This window comes from Octodon degus, unplaced genomic scaffold, assembly GCF_000260255.1.
Source record: "Octodon degus isolate 3935 unplaced genomic scaffold, OctDeg1.0 scaffold00053, whole genome shotgun sequence".
Classification (NCBI taxonomy): domain Eukaryota; kingdom Metazoa; phylum Chordata; class Mammalia; order Rodentia; family Octodontidae; genus Octodon; species Octodon degus.
In genome coordinates, this window is record NW_004524629.1 from 13,051,386 (window position 1) to 13,068,871 (window position 17,486).

At 36.5% G+C, this 17,486-nt stretch overlaps 1 protein-coding gene across 2 annotated transcripts in view; it reads right to left on the reverse strand.

Moving 5' to 3' along the window:
• The window catches only part of Gsk3b (glycogen synthase kinase 3 beta), a 224,180-nt gene that overhangs the window by 75,743 nt on the left and 130,951 nt on the right, over positions 1-17,486 (reverse strand). For both annotated transcript variants that reach the window (XM_004633333.2, XM_004633332.2), the window contains exon 4: positions 8,771-8,881. In XM_004633333.2, coding sequence (XP_004633390.1) covers positions 8,771-8,881 — 111 coding nt within the window. The remainder of the gene's footprint in view (positions 1-8,770; positions 8,882-17,486) is intronic.

Sequence of the window (17,486 nt, forward strand, 5' to 3'; positions counted from 1 at the left end):
AGGGGAGGGGAGGGGAGGGGAGGGGAGGGGAGGACTGGCCAAACAGCTCAGTGTATTAAAATGCCTGCAAGCAGGCTCAGGGGCTGGAGGTTCAATCCCAAGGCCTGCTGTGCTGGCCCTGCTCCCGGGACCCACTGAGATGGCAAATGAGACTGAGTGTGGTGGCATGCGCCTGTAATCCCAGCTCTTGGAAGGCTGTAAACAGGGGGAATCACAACAAGTCTGATCTAGTAGTGAGACCCTGAACACCCTTCCCTAAAAATACAAAAAAAGAAAAGAGAAAAGGAGGACTGGGGACGTAGCTTAGCACTTGTACAGCATATGTGAAACCCTTTGATTCAATCTCCAGCACCATTAAAAACAAACAAGGAAACATACAAAATTAGCCAACCAAACAAAACCAAAAGATGCCTACTTACATGCCCATAGATTTTTTTTCTATTTTATTACTAAAAAAGACACAAGTATACCTAGATTTTCCATGGCTGGTGTTTTCACTTTTGAATTTTTTTGACTATTCGCCTTCTGACCTCTACCCCAGGATTAAAACTACAAAAATAATTTTTGAAATAATTGAAAGTATAGATACTAGTGCTTTGGTAGAAATACAACAAAAAGAGTTAAAGGTCAAATGCAACACTGATATACAGTACTATGTCTAGAGACCATTGTTAAAAGTTGGGTTAATTGCGACTGGGCGCGGTACAACACGCCTGTAATACCAGCACTTGAGAGGCTGAAAACAGAGGAGACTCACTACAAGTCCAAAGTGTGTAATGAGACTCTGTAGACCCTTTACTAAATACATTTAAAAAAAAAAAATTGGGTGTTAATTAAAGCCAACATGAAATCTACCTGCCTTCAGCAGCAAGATGAAAAAATGGCAGTGTGCCTTTAATGAAGCATAGCATAAAAGATATATGCAAGATCTTCATTTAAATCTGTATTCTATCATTAAAATTTGAGTTAAAACTTTGGAATTCTGTATCACAATTCACAGACTCAATCTCCAAGTTTTAAGGCACGAGCATCTAACCTTTAGATAGGTCTGGGCCACATGGAGGGAAGAGGAATTGTCATGCTTAGTAACAACTAATGTTTGTCTTCACAGGCACAAAACATGTACAGGCAATTTAAAATATTACTGGTAATCACTGCACTATATTTGCTACATGGCACAAACACATGTTTACATCTGATAAAGATAGGTTTTGGCCCATATGTGATGGGTGCAGATGGTGGAGGTAGCACTCACTGTAGTTTCCCCTACACAGAGTTCCACTGTTACTTATGCAGCCTGTGAAGTACTGCAGAATTGAGTCATTAAAGTCTCTAAAAACAACAAAATGGTGCCAGTTTATGATCTCGTGGGGTTGTATGTCCTAGGGGTATGGGTTGGATATACCTGTCCTAAACTTTACAGTGTAAGTTTATTCATTTTCACTAAGAAATAAGCTTCTGAAAGTAACAGAGTTGATAGGTATCTACTAAAAGATTTTACTGATGGTATAAAGACATTTAATGCCTATGTCTGCAAAATTAGTGAAAGCTGGCCCTAAATGAATTTTAGCATTTTTTTAGAAACTATAATCTCTTTTTTTTTTTTTTTTTTTTTAATTTTTAGGCAAGGGTGTCAGGGTGTTCAGGGTCTCACTAGCAGATCAGACTCATGTGATCTGCCTGTTTATAGCTTCCCAAAACTTGGGATTAGAGGCGTGCGACACCATGCCTAGTCTCAATTGCTGTCTCAGCATGCCCTGGGGTCAGGGCTGGCAGGGCAGGCCGGGGGATCAAATCCTTGGCCCCATCTGGCCCCATAGTTTCCCTCAGAAACTATATTCTTTTTTTTTAGAAACTGTATTCTTAAGGTCTGGCAAAGTTAATTTCATTATCTTTTGAAGAACTGTATCCTTAAGAGCTGGCAAGATACCTCAGCGGACTAAGCACCTGCTTAGGCAATCACAGGGACCAGGGTTCAATCTCTAGCACCACATGCCACACTGCCTCACTCCCCACCCCCATGCACTGAGCCAGCCAATAAATCTGGGTGTGGTGGTGCACACCTGTAATCCCAGTGCTGGTGAGGCTGAAAACAGGAGGATCACTAGAGTTTGAGCTGTGCAGTGAGACCCTACACCAAAAACAAAGCAAAGCAAAGGAAAACAAAAGACTGTATTCTTTCATCTGAAAGATTACTCTATCCCTGGTCTCATATTTTTTGAAAAGTCAAGAATTATAATTATTTATACACACATAATTTTATAATATTAAAGTATATTTCTAAGAAGGCTGAAAGCCTTTTCTAATCTAGAAAGATAGCAAGAATAAGAAAAATAGCTTGCTGTGTACCATGTATCATAAAGCTCTATGGGCTTTACATATACTGTTTCACTTAAACTTCATCATGACTTCATAAAGTAGTAGTATGCTATTTTTATTACTATTTTAAATATAAAATAACTAGGGCTGACCAGACAGCTCACAGGAATAAAGTGCCTGCTTAGGCAGATGCAGGGGCCCAGCTTGGAACCCAAGTGTGCCCTGCTGGCCCTGTCCCCAGGGCACTCTGAGACAGCGACCGAGATGGCGAGGTGGCACAGGCCTATAATCCCAGTGCTTGGGAGGCAAATAGGAGGATCACTAGGAGTCTGATCTGTGTAGTGAGACCTTGTAGACCCTGTGCTAGATACACAAATAAATAAATAATAACAACTGAGGCAGGAAGAGATTAGACAACTAGGCCAATATCACATGTGTAATAGTCTGCAGTGGTATAGGTATGACTCCTCTAATTACGGTTTCTTTATTCTGCCTTACTTTTATTCTAGTAAATGATGGTACAGAATTAAAATAAGTAGCTAGACAACTACATAATCACAACGACATGCTCTGAAGCTCAAATGTGGGCCAGGCGTGTACTCTGGCTGCATGCCTGCCAGGCACACACAAGGCCCTACTTTCACTATCTGTCACCAAAAAAAAAAAAAAAAGTCAATTCAAACATAGTCAACACACCTTAATATGATAGAGCTAACATGCATTAACTACCAAAGCAAGTACACCTCTATTTGTTTAATCCTTGCAATCACTCTATGAGACACACACTTAGTCTCACTTTTATTTTGTAAGTAAGGAAAGTAATGTTTAAGGAGCACAGTTCAAAAAGTTATAAATCTAACTCAAATCCAATGTTCTCTTTGTGCCACAACAGCTGTTAAAAACAAGAGAATAACAACTTTATGGAGCTGCTGAGATAGCTCAGCAGCCTAAAGCACCTGTGTAGGCAAACACACAGGGAACATGTGCCACGCCAGCCCCACCCCCAGGGTGGGCTGAGTCGACCACACAAAGAAAGAATGATAATTTTATTCTCTAAAACAACAACAAAAAAATGAATCTAGCTCTTAATGTATTCAGACTTTGTACTGGGAATTTCTTAATCTAAAGAAAGTCTAAGGCAGGTACAATGATACATGCCTGTAGTTCTACCCACAAGAGAGTAGAAACTGGAGGGCCACTTGGGTTCAGGAGGTCAAGGTCAGCCCGAGAAACATGGCAACACACTAGTTATTAAAAATATAAAAACTTAAGTTTGTAATAATACCATGATTTGTTAGTCATCTGTTTTAGAGCTGCATTTTAAAACCCACTTAGTTCTGAAGGATACTCATCAAAAAAAACCAACAGTATTTGAAACATTTTTAATTTCTACTTTATTATCAAATATAAAATAGGTGCTGGTATAAAAGGAGTGAAGAAAGACATTCTGTATATGGCCACAGAGTATATTCAATTCCCTGCAAAAAAAAAAAAGTGCAAGGCAAATGCTCACAAAGAAATGCAGCTGCCATGTTAGTAACTTATATGTCACACAAGTCTTTATTAGACTAGATTCTGAGGTCCATAAAGGCAACAATTCTACGTATTTATTACTTTTATCTTCATTTCACAGCCTAAAGTTTTTCATATAGCATAACAGAATTGCAATAAAATTATATAGACTGAATAAGGAGATCATTCATAAATTCATTAATTACAGTGTTTCTATCTCTCCAGACCCGTAAACATAAAACATTAGTGTCTTCAAAGAATCATTTTCACAGTCAATACCTGTGACTGTGGTTTTATAAAAGAATCATCCATTTTCCCACAAGGGGTGAGGGAATATATGGTAGATCTCTGTTTATGCCAATTTCAGTACATATAATAGTAAAAAAGAAACCAAAGAGACAGAGAAAGAAATAGACACATGATGCCAGAAATTTAGTTCAACTAGTTAAATGCTGGTGAAAATACAACAGACATGTACACAAGACTATTCACCACAGCACTACAAATAGTTCAGTATTTGTAATAAAGGAGTGGGACAGTGGGATCTGAAAGGAAAAAAGAATAGATGTGTTAATAGGTTATTACTGAATAAATTAGGATACAATTACGAGAGTAATACATAACTACAAAAAAGGCACACACACACACAAGAGTAACGTACAGAATATATTTTAATTAAAAGCTGAAGAAGTGTAGGTAGTGAATAAAAGTCACACATTTGCTATTTAAAAAAAAAACTTTAGGATAAAAAATAAAATACAATAAACTTTAAAATTTTAAATATTTAACTGGTGGAAGAAAGGAACAGATAAACCCACATAAAAGTTAAGCTTCTTTCAAAAGATTCTGTTTTCTAAACTTTACTTTGGATGTATGCAAATAGATTAATTTAAAAGTAAAACTTAAAATATTTAAAAATAATGGTATTGGGCTGGAGAGATGGCTCAGTGGTCTAAGGCACCTACTTAGAACAAGCTTGGCAAGGCATCAGGGACCGCGGTTCAATCCCCCAGCACCACATGCCAGCCAGCCCCGCCCCCTGGTGGGCTGAGCTGGCCACACACACACACCACACTCTCTCTCTCTCTCTCTCTCTCTCTCTCTCTCTCTCTCTCTCAAATAAATAAAAATAAAAAAAAAATAATGGTATTAAAGGTAAAAGGAAACAAAACATAACAGGGTATAATCACACAAAAGGGTTATTATCTGATGTTGCTTTAAACAGAAAACTTGACTATTCATTCCAAATAGAACTAATGGAAGATAAAGAGTTAGAAAAAGAAATTACTTTCAGCTGGAGGAGGTAGTGCTAGGACTACTACTCCAATCTATGGCAAGTGTTGGATAGAATGAATAATTATAGTGGAGTCTTCAAGAAATGGAATTTTCAGTGTAAATAAAAGCAAATACAAAATTATTACGATTAAAAAAAAATCACCTCAATTTCAACTGGAAGTATGTTATCTCTAGGGGTAAACAAATACTCTTGAACACATTACCCACATTACTTTCCAACTGTTTACTAACAAGACTTACAAATAATATTCTGCAGCAATCAGTACTTCCAGAATTGAGACTCAGTCTCTTAAAACCATTTCTTTTCTTTTTTATTTTTTTGTCCACTGAGGCATTTTATTTGTATATTTTACATCCTTAGAAAAAGATCCCAGGATCTTTCCTCCTGTGTGTTTTCATCGCACTTCCTCATGATCCATGATGCCCGCTGAGGTCGTCAATACAATGAAACCAAACTGATGAGATGGGAGCAGGTTATTCTGCCATTTTTCCAGATCTTTCAGCTGTACATCAAACCTGGGGCTGATCACACCACACTTGTTTAACCTGCCTGTGAGGTTGACAACAATTTTTCCAGCCCTGTGATCATCCATGATTTCAAATTCGCCAATGTAACCATGCTTCATCATCACAGTTAGAAACTGGACAATGACTTTGGAGCACGGCCTAATGAGGACCTGGTGTTGCCTCTCTTTTCGGCACTGTTGATGCTCTTGAGAGCATCAGGCAGGACATTCATGTGCACCATTATGGCGGCACGGAAAGATGGCAGAAAGAGCTCTTAATACCATTTCTCACTAAAAGAACAAGGTCTCCTTAAAGAAAAGACTGATTCCAAGTCAGAGGAAAAAACGTTTAATATGAACCTGAAACACTGAATTAATATTAAGACTCATGTACGGCCGGAGAGATAGCTCAGTAGAATAAGCGCCTGCCTGGCAAGCACAGGGTCCTGAGTTCAATCCCCAGTATCATAAAAAAAAAAAAAAAGAAAAAAAGAAAGAAAGAAAGAAAGAAAGAAAGAAAGACAGACAGACAGACAGACTCATGTAAGATACCTTAAATAAACAAGAAAACTCCTGATTGGTTACTTATAAAAATGTTGTGGAACTAATTATGAATTTTGATAAATAAAATGAATGGATCAAGTATCTGGTCCTTTATATAACTTTTATCTTAAGAGTACAAATTAGTAACACAGGAAAGTTTCTCACTTCATGGAAACTGTCTGCTTGGTAAGTTGCAAAGGAGTAATACTGAAGTATTATGGGTTATATGAAGTAATGAACTTAAGTAATAGTCATCTTTGGCCACTAATGTCACAAAAAGAAAAGGGCATTACATTCTTCCTTAGGAAAACACCCATTACTACTTAAGAAGTAATTTTGACTCCAATCAAAAATGTACTTAATTACTAAGTATTTAATCACTTATTTTTAGGAAACACAGAGGAATATGTTAACACCTCTATCAAAATCTAAACCAGCAAAATCCAAACCAAGAAATGACATGTCAAATAACTTACTTGCTTTAACAACAAGTATAGAAGGAGAAAAGAATCTACAGATTTAAAAAGAAACACTAAAAGCACAACAATGATACATAGTATACAAAAACTTAATTGGATGCCAAGTTTAAAAAAAAAAGAAACTATAAACTGATATTTAATAAAGCTTAAAAAATACTACTTATCTGTATAATATTATACTTTTTAAAAGAAGGGCTCTATCTCCTATATAAACATAGAAAACAGTATCTGTAATTGGCTTCAGAATAGAAAAGGAAATGAGGTTAGCACAGAGACAAAAATGGCTATGAATTGATCATTTAAGTTGTATGATGGGTACATGAGTTTGTTATTGTATTTTCTGTGCTTTTATAAATGTCTGAAAACAATAAAACCAAATGTTTAGAGTGACAATCCTTTAAAAGCAAATATTTGAACAGAAAATCATCTGACATTGGGAAAAGAGATAAAAGACTAATCCAGAAAGAGCTAACTAAATTTGAAGAGTAGATTAAATAGAAACCACTATACCCTTTCTCCCCCCCAAGATTTTACCAATTAAGCCAATTAAGAATGATATTTATAACTTCTGAATTACTTTTATAACAAATATTAACATTTACTTATATCTGTTAATATGAGCGCCATATATATTTGAATGTCCTTGTCCTCAATATGCCACTTTTTGATAAAATAAACCTTTCTATTCTGTTTTAAAGCCCTCAGATGTTCTTGCATATTAAGTTCATTTTACAGGTCAATAATGCTATATTTTAGATAGAAAAGAAGTCAAATATTACCACAATGGAACCTAAGAAGAGAAAGGATTACAGCTTTTCTAAAAGAACGTAAGTAGAAATGTTGGGCCTCAAAACTAGTTCTTCAGGAACCAAATTTAGGGCTTTTCATAAACACTGGCAATAATAAAAGCTACAGTATAAGCAGATCCAAACTAGCATCCTTCTAAACAAAGAGCTCAAGGATTTCTCTAGGTTTAGGGAGTTTCAAGGGATATAATACTATGCCAGTTATCTAGAATAAGATTTGATATTCTAAAACCAGAATAAAAGCTATAGCAAAACACAAAAAACCCTGCATCTCTTCTAGTCTTACTGCTATTAATTTAATTACAATATCAACCAAATTTTGATAACCCCAAACACCATAATACCAGAATCAGTTTTTAATCCCTACTATTTAATTCAATAAGAGTCCTAATCTACTTGCCAAAATAACCTAGCTACCAAAAGTTCTAAAAGAACTTTTACTATTCATGTTCCTGCTCTGGTATTCATTTTATTATGAAGTTTAAAATTACGACAAGAAAAATTTCAAAACTTGAACCATAAAACACTGAGTGATATCACTTTATTTTCTAGAGTAACTTCTATAGAGGGTAAATCTGAACATTTAGATATCTGAATTTTCAAACTTAACTCCTAATTTTCACAGTGTGACAGTCAAACATTTCTAAATGTCTACCACTTTTTTATGTGTGAGTCTCACTACACAGCTCGGACTCATAGTGTACCTCGTCTTTTTCAGCCTCCTCAACCTGTGTGCCACCACACTGGGACTCAGTCACCAGCTCAGCAAGCCCCAGGGGTGGAGCTGATGTGGCATGTGGAATGCCTTCCACTTTAATGACAGTTATGCTACTCCCACCTACTTCGTCATGAGTTCTATCAAATAAGATGACACTAATATTAGACACCATAAACTAAATAGTAATTCTATATGCTTAAAGCTGCCAAAGTTTAAATTTCTGTAACAGATGCAATGAATATATCTACAAATGCCAATGAAACTTTACATAATTGCATGTTTGTAACTATGTAACTTTATGTGAGTTTATATGATGTTCTCTTTTTGGTTAGCAACACAATAAAGATACCAGAAACTAACTATAAAGGTACAGGGCTGGCAGAATTAAGATCCATAACTATCTGTGAAAAAGTTCACCTCAATGTATCTGAGTATCTTTAATATGACTAATAACTTCACATCTTAACACTATGCAAAAGAATTTAAGAGAAATTTCTACTTACTTTGCAGTTATTTCTCTAACTATTAAATGCAATATTCTCTCTCATGATACATATTTCTAAAATGGGAAATTGCTTCATTTTTACATACCTTGACATAGATCACAGGGAGCGTCTGTTTGGCTCGACTATAGTGTCTGGCAACTCTGTACACTGTTTCTGGAACATAGTCCAGCACCAGATTAAGGTAGACCTCATCTTTCTGAAAGAGTTTATTCAAAAACAGAAATAGATTAGGAAATGATATTTAAGTATTTCTTAGAGTAAATTTTCCATCATGCATCTACATAATGAAAATATTTCATTTTAATTACATAAAAATTACTTTGGAAAATAAATGCAACAGTAAAACAAGTATAAAATATCTTACTAATAGTAATTTTCTATGTTAAAAACACAGCCATTTCAATACTGTTAAGGTTACCAATCATATTTAAAGGCAGCACAGCAGTAAGGACAGTATCAACTTGGGAACTGAGAAAAAAGATTTTTAGCCTCAGCTCTGTGCCCAACTGGTGCATGCAAGTTACTCTCTTTAGGCTTTGATTTATTCAATTATAATAGGAAAAGTTGGATTAGAAAGTCTTCAAAATGTCTGATCTTCACAAAAAAGATTATATGGTTACCAATAATCTGTAATTGGTAGAACCACATGTATTCTATGACTAACTGAAACAAAAAGACTATCTTATAAAACTGAAATAGCATAATCACAAACTTGTTAAGAGGTCATATATTTAAAATATCTATTATGAGCAAGCAAATAAGAAAAAGAAAGAAACTCTAACCAAATCGGAAGGAAGAACAGAATAACTCCCTTCAACCCTGTTCATGTAAATTAGTATCAGCCAGGTAGGCCGAAGAAGAAAACAAAGTTGAGAGGTACAACTGGCTCTTGAGTGGGAAAATCTATAGTGAAATGAATTTTCATGCTCTCATAATTTCAAATCATATTATCTAACAAACTGAAGTGAAGTTTCCATTTTCAGTAATTTACTGAGCATTTCACATAGCTCCATTCCACAAAGTAGGATGCAGATATGAGACATCTGAATTAAGTATTAGAGAAGCTAGACTCCCTCACTCACTCTTCATTCAGACAAGGGATAGCTCAGGCTGGCTCTGAACTCACCAAGTAGCCTATGCTAGGCAATCAAGTAGCCTTGAACTTGTGGCAATTCTCCTATCTCAGGCTTCTGAGTGGTGAGATTATAGGTATACGTCACCATGCTGGGCAAAAGTAGTACTTTAGGTAAAGAGAAAACTATACTCAAAGATATAAGGTCAAGGAGGGTAACATAGTTCACTAAACAGTTTGGTGAAAGATCAGGACACTGACCTTTCAGTGATACTATCTCTCACTTCCATTTCTCCCTTCTACAGTGTACTTAAATTTGATGTTTATGTTCATCAGTCTTAACAATGGGGTAACCAAAGAACAACAGTAGCTTGCTGTTTTATTTTTTAATAAAATTTTAATGGAACACAGCTATGTCCATTCAGTTAATATTATCTGTCTGCCCCAAAAGCTACAACTCTTGTTGCATAGGTTCTGCTTTACCTTGGTCTTAACCATCCAGCAGAAAAGTATAAAAATGAAGTATAAGAAGTAAAGCCATGCTGTTATGTTGAGCTGTAGAGGACTCAGGTCAACAATTTATGACATTGCCAGTGAAGTGGAAGACCCAATACTATTATAGGCTACTGGACTCTTTTAGATATTTTGCTGAGTTAACACACCTATAATATTCAAATAACGGAACTTAACAAAAAAAAAGGGATACAGATGAATGCCCACTTTGTATCTGTGTATTCAAAGTGGTTAGGATAGATATATAGTTACATTCTCTTAATGAATAGAAGGATTTGTTCTAATAGTGTTTGTAAATAGGATATCATGTCCGCATCTTGTACAGCAATTAACCACTAGGAAGAATGTATGCAATGTGTTAATTATTGAAACTATCCTACCAGTTTGGTTTGAAACTGTCTCATTGTTATTTGTTTCTCAATAAAATTATGGGAAAAAAATAAAACAAAAAAAATTATCTGTCTGCTACAGCTTATATCTACATGTCCCCCCCTCATGTGGTCATAGGTGGGAATTTCAAAGGTAGCTGGGTTAGGGTGTGCCAGTCAGTGTGGATTAAGGGTGTAAAAATGGGACTAAGGGTATGCATGGCACCAATCAACAGACTGGCAGATTTTAATGGAATATGAACGGACTGAAAGAACGCAGGCTTGCTATTTCAATGCTTGTTGTTGTCTGCCTGTTACATGTGAACTGTTTCTCCCGTGTGAGGTCCCTCAGCCATCCCCTGGAGCCAACTGATTGTACAGAAACCTCTATGAACTGTGAGCTGAAATAAACCATTCCTCCTTTAACTTGTGAGTGTCAGGTATTTTTGTACCAGCAACAGAAAGTAACTAAGGCACAATGGGTGCTTTGGGGCTGCAATGGCAAGAGTTGTGACTGGTCTACAAAACCAAAATTACACTTTAACAGGCTCGTGGTCTTTGTAGAACTCTGGTGAAATTCAGCTTTTTGTACAGTACAGGTCTGAAAACAAAAAGTTGGAAATGTCTATAAAGAAACCCAAAATGTGCTGACTGGCCTGTTTAAAGTCATCAAGAAATTTGATTGGCCCACCAATAAACTATACATTTGCCTAACTTACTCACTTTCCAGAATAGTACTTCCCTTCTATTCTCCACTAACACCCCTTTCTTTGCCCATAACCTCCACCTAAGAACCTTGCTTGCGTCACAAAAGGTACTTATCTTCACCTGGAGCATTCATTTCCATAAACTCTTCCATCACTTTTGTAGTTAAGAGATAAATTGATCAAGCTCTTTTCTTAAGCAAACATTATATTACATTGCTTATACACAAAAATAAAAATAATTTTATTCTGCTTTTTTAGTTATTTTGGGTTCAAGAATGACCACAAGGAAAGTAAGGAAGAAACAGGAAGTAGTTAATTTGCTCAAACAAATTCTCTGGTCATAAAAGGGAGAACTACAGGGCTGGGGAGATAGCTCAGTAAAATAAAGTGCTTGCCTGGCAAGTGCAAGTTCCTGAGTTCAATCCCCAGCTGTGCAAAAAAAAATTTTTTTAAATAAATAAATAAAGGGAAAACTGGGAGTTCATAATTCAAAGAGAAGCAGACAAAAAATTTCCAATATAACATCATAACTAGAAAATTCTAGACCAAACTTTGTATGATAAGTAACACAATCAAAAGATAGATGAAAATCAAGAGTGATGGTATTTTTTGTCCATGGTATTAGAGAATGTGAGGCAGAAGGCTCACTTACACCCAGGAGTCTGAGGCCTACCTGGGTAACACAATGAATCTCTATCTCAAAAACAAATTAAAACCAAAAGGAAAACACAGTACACTAAAAACTTACATAAAATTATCAAGTTTTATATATAAAATTTAAATAAATTTCATGCTTACAACTGAGTATCTTCTCCAGGAATGTAAAACATTACAAGTCCAAAGCATTGCCTATAAGGGATATCTGACTTGTTTAAATACAATTTAAGGAATGTGTCAGCACAGATGTCAAAGCTATTTTTTGTAAACTACTATTTAATTTCAAGGTGGCCTTAATAAACCACTTCATAAGGTTAATCATAATAAATTTATGAACAACCTGGAGATGTGAGTAGCACTGTATTACAATTTATTTCATAAAATTTATTTTATCTCCTAAGTTAATAAGTGCAATGGTGAGGCAAACCATGTAATGCAGTAAGGAGCAATGGCTGGTATGGTAAGGGAAGAGAGAATCGAGGAAGGAAGGGGAAGAAGGGAATGAGGGAATAAAGCCAAGGGAGGGAGGGAGGGAGAGAGAGAGGGAGGAGGGAGGGAGGCAGGCAGGCAGGGAGGCAGGCAGGAAAAGAAGGAAGGATGGACCAGATTCTACTAATTAACTAAAATGAACCAGGGAACAAATCTGATAGTTTACAACCTGATTTCAACAAAACCACCTAAGATTGACACAAATATAGGGGAAAAGCCTTAAAATAGAAGACAATAAGAATTTTATAAAGCCCTTCATTAGAATCAAAGTATCCATTTATTGTACAGAATGACAGTCCAGACACAATTCAAGATCAAAATTTGGAGTAATGCATTTGGAAATTAAATGGCAGGTGTAACTACACAAAACTGAAAAGAAACCAACTTGAGATGCTGCTGTAAAAAATAATGCAAATTTAGCATGCAGCAGAAATGTGTACAGATCAATAAAGACAATTCTACTCTAATTTGAACAAGCCAGGTGTCATTTGAAGTATTCATGAAATATGCTGTTCAGACAGCATATTTTATTCATAAATCTAACAAAACAAATCAAAGGAAGGGTAACAAAATGATATCTACTGTAGGATCAATTTTCTATACTATGAGACATGAGGGTTCGAATACTTATTAGAAAATTAACAAATGTTTTACTGTAAATTAAATAGCCATAGAAATAATCTCTAAGGGGAATGTGCTCAATCCCAGGAAATATAACATACAAGAAAATTAAACTTTCTATAATTTCAAAATATGTTTTATTTGGAGGTTCTTACAAATAGTATCTCAGGAAGCTGGGGACACTAGTATTTCAAGAAGAAAGAAGGGCCAAGATTCAGTATTTTAGCACTTACAATTTTTATGAAACATCTGAAATATATTTCCTTCTTAATACACTCTGTCTCATATTATCCAACTGAATTTTGGAAAACTCAGGATCAGTCATAAATTTTAAAAGTTAACAAAATACAACACATAAAGAGTATGATTTTTTTGATGCTGGTGTTGAAAACACTTAGTTCCCTAACATAATGAGAAAGTACAACCTCAAAGATTTGTTACTAAGCTTCCAAAACTGGCTAGCAAGTCACTACAAGTTCTTTAAAAGAATCTTCTATTACAAACGGTAGATCTTATTGAGAAATTTTCCAAAAAATTACAGGAGGGATCATTTAAGGAGTATGTGTCACAATCACTTCTTTTCTTTAGTTACCAGTATTGTCACTATTCTTCAATCAGTGACCATCTTTGCTTTATGAACGCTACACTAAAAGAATACACAAAAATATTTAACTAATGAACTACTTTTGATCTCACATAACAATTCAATGATAAGGGATAACTGATGCTCTTAGCCCTACCTCACTTCTGAGGTCAAGGAAACACAATGGCTTAAGGCAGCAATTTTAAAAGAAAACCAGGACATATCTATCATTCTAAAAACATTAAAGGATGTGAAGCAATGTATCTAACTATAATGGTACATTTAACACAGCACTAGGGAGCGAGATTCTCCTCTGACTTGGGTCAGGAAATTTTAGCTGGCAAAGTACTTCAAAACAGTTTTCTTTCCTTTGATAGATTTAGCAGATTGTCAAGAAAAAGGAATAATGTAACAATAAAGGTGAATGGGTTAGGGAAACCTTTTTTGCTTGGGAAGTTGGCGGACAAATGGAAAAAGGAGGGAAGCACTAAAAATACAATGAATAAGGCTAAGTTTATCGCTGTCAGATCTTAAAACAAAATAACACCAAAACTATCGAAAGTTTTTTCTTACTGACATGACAAAAGCCCTGATCTTTCTTTCTTTCTTTCTTTTTTTTTTTTTTTTTTTTTAAGCACTGCCTTCATGGAAACCAGTAGGAAACATCAATACTGAAATAGAGAAATGACAAAGGGCCATGACCAGATGATCACACAAATGGACAACAAAAATACAGTAAGATGTACACTCTTTACTCATTATTAAATAAATGTAGTAAAACCACAATAAACTACAATTTTTCACCTACCAAACAGAATAAGAAAATTGCATCTGTGAAAACTAAATACAAGAAGGCATCAGTGTTCAATATGCACATCATGATTCTGATGAAAGCCCAAGTTTAAGCATCTTCATAAGAAGGCAACAGGTTAACATACTCAAAAGTGAATAGACTCAGACACCTAACTCAATGTCATCACAATGAATTAAATTTATGAAATGACTATGTGCACGTGTATGCAAAAGATAACTGAAGATTTGTGAAGAGCAAGGAATTAAAAATAATCTACATACTATATCTTACAGTGGTACAAAATAGTAAAAACAAATCAAAAGTTCACATTAATGGAATACATTAAAGTATATAAGAGCTGGCTTAAGAGCTACTAAAGGATGAGAAGAATTTGATAAAATTAATGCACATAAGTCTACAAATTGATATAACAAATAGGGAAGAACTCTCTTATGGAAAATTTAAAAATCCAAAATAACTCATGCAGCTATATTACTATTAGGGAAAAGGAGTTGTAGGTGTATAACTTCCACTTTTAATAAGACAGAGGCATATCTAACTCTATACACAGTGGGCTAAGGCCCTAATTGTCTCAATACCAAATGTCTTAAAGCACAAAGCTCCCATGACAGCAGAAGTGAACTGTGAAGATGAGGGGTAGCCCTGTTTATTCCCTACTGCCCACTTATAAAGTGAGGGTGTTGCTGTGAGAAAAAAATAGGTCTTTATCCCCACTTCTACTAAAATAGAACGAAAGTGCTATCCAGAGGGAAAGCGGACCACAAACTGTAAGGACACTAACATTATCTACAATAGAATTGACAGGACTTTATACTTACAGACATCTTTTTTTAAAAATGAAGATTTTTTGGAGAATAATTGAGAGGAGGTTGGTAGGTATATAATCCTAGCAAAAAGCAAGGCCACTGGAAGCTTTTCAGAGAGAATCAAGGAAAAATCCAAACAGAGGTCTGTTTGGAATCTCAGTCATCTTTGGAGATGGCAAGGATGTGTACATGTGTAAGCTTGTATCTCCTTGGGGAATATGAGCAGGAAGTGGAACAGACTTCAAAGAATTACTCTGCTTGCACACAGATACATCAACACTGTAAAGAAGCATTACTGGCACATGGTCTTTGATCAAACACTGATTGAATAATAAGCTCTATTACCCAACAACTCCAGGAAGACACACTTGAAAAAGTGGTCACAATCATATCTAGCAGACGGGGAAACCATATATGACCAAGATTGTGCCTTTTGGGGAGCAATGACAGAAAACTCTAATTTACTAGTCCTTGCTTGAACATGTGACAAATACATGCAACCTCCCTGAACTATACGGTAACAACCTCCGTATCATACATATCCTCACTGATATAAAAAACATTTAACTTGTTAAGAAACTTAACCATTGACAAATGATATAAAACGAAGAAAAATCTCAAATCAACAACTTTAACAGGGTTTGGAGGTACACACTTGTAATGTCAGCTATGGAATTTTAAGATCCTTTAACAAATGGCATAAAAAAGAGAAATATCAAACCAACAATCTTCATTTAACAGAACTCAATTGCACATGCCTTGTAATCCAAGCTACTGGGTGAGAGTGGGGAGAAGAAAAAACTAAACCTACAGCAAGAAAAAGGGAGGAAACAGTAGGGACTAGAAAAGAAATAGAGACTTAAAAGATGAAAACAAAAATTACAGAAATCAGAAGTAAGATCACTCAGTCCTAGCCCAGGCCCGGTGAGTGTGTGGGAGAGCTTCCCACTACCCTGCGCCCTGGGACCTACTACTGCACACAGCCCAGGCGCAGAATGGGTAAGACCCTCTTCAACCCTCTTGGGATGCCCCCCACCACTCCGCAGCACCTCCAACCCCACGCTCCCCAGTAGGAATTTCTGCCGCGTTCCAGGAACCACCAGACCCAATCCTAGCCCAGGCCCTGTGAGTATGTGGGAGACCTTCCTGCTACAGGGCTCCAGGGGGACCTACTACTGGTCCCAGCCCAGGTGCAGTGTGGGTGAAACCCTCTTCCACCCCCTTGGGACGACCCCAACCACTCCGCAGCACCTCCCCGACCTCGCCCGCCGAGTAGGAATTTCTGGCGCATTCCGGGAAACCCCATACCCAGTTCTAGCCTAGGCCCAGTGAGTGTGTGGTAGAGCTATCTCTTTCTCCTACTCCACCTTGACCCCTTCAGGCTCAGCTCAGGCCTAGCATACAGGCCTGGGGTGAAACCCTGCAGCTGCAATCCCTAGAGTGTGTAGAGGATAGAACCACCCAACTAGTCCAGGAGCAGAACATCTTGCCAGAGGGGGACAACAGGTTCACCTCCAAGAGCAGCAGCAGGAAGGAGCTGAGCAGAGCAGCCAGACCAAGCCAGGCACAGCTGGATAAATCCAAACTTTGCAGATCTGCACCTGTGCTAAGGTTATAACTGCAACGAAGATCTACAACAAAATTCAGAAGACAGTGCTATACAAAATGACGAGAAGGAACAAAATGCTATCTCAGAACCCAAGCCCACCCATAACAAGTGCAGAGGACACTAACACAGCACAAACTGTGAATCACACAGCTGAAAGCAAAGAATCAATGGCTTCCAAAATAAAGAAACAGCTGCAGAAAGGTAGAGAGGAACTAGGATTGGAAATAAAAAAAAGAAATCCCTGAATTAATAACATCTGCAGTAAAGAATCAATTGCAGAAACGTATGGAGGAAACCCAATGCCCACCCAGAACAAGCGCAGAGGACACTAGCTCAGCTCAAATGCATGAATTATTAGCACAGTAAATAAGTAACAGCAGAAAGTTATAGAGGAACTCAGAGCGCAATTCTTTTCTGAAAAGAAAAAAATTCTCAGAACTCATAGCATCTGAAGTAAAGAAGCAACTACAGAAACACAGGGAGGAAACCCAACCTGAAAAAAACACTGCAGTAAAAAAATTAATAACTGCTTCAAAAGAGGACATTGATGAAGAAAAAAAAA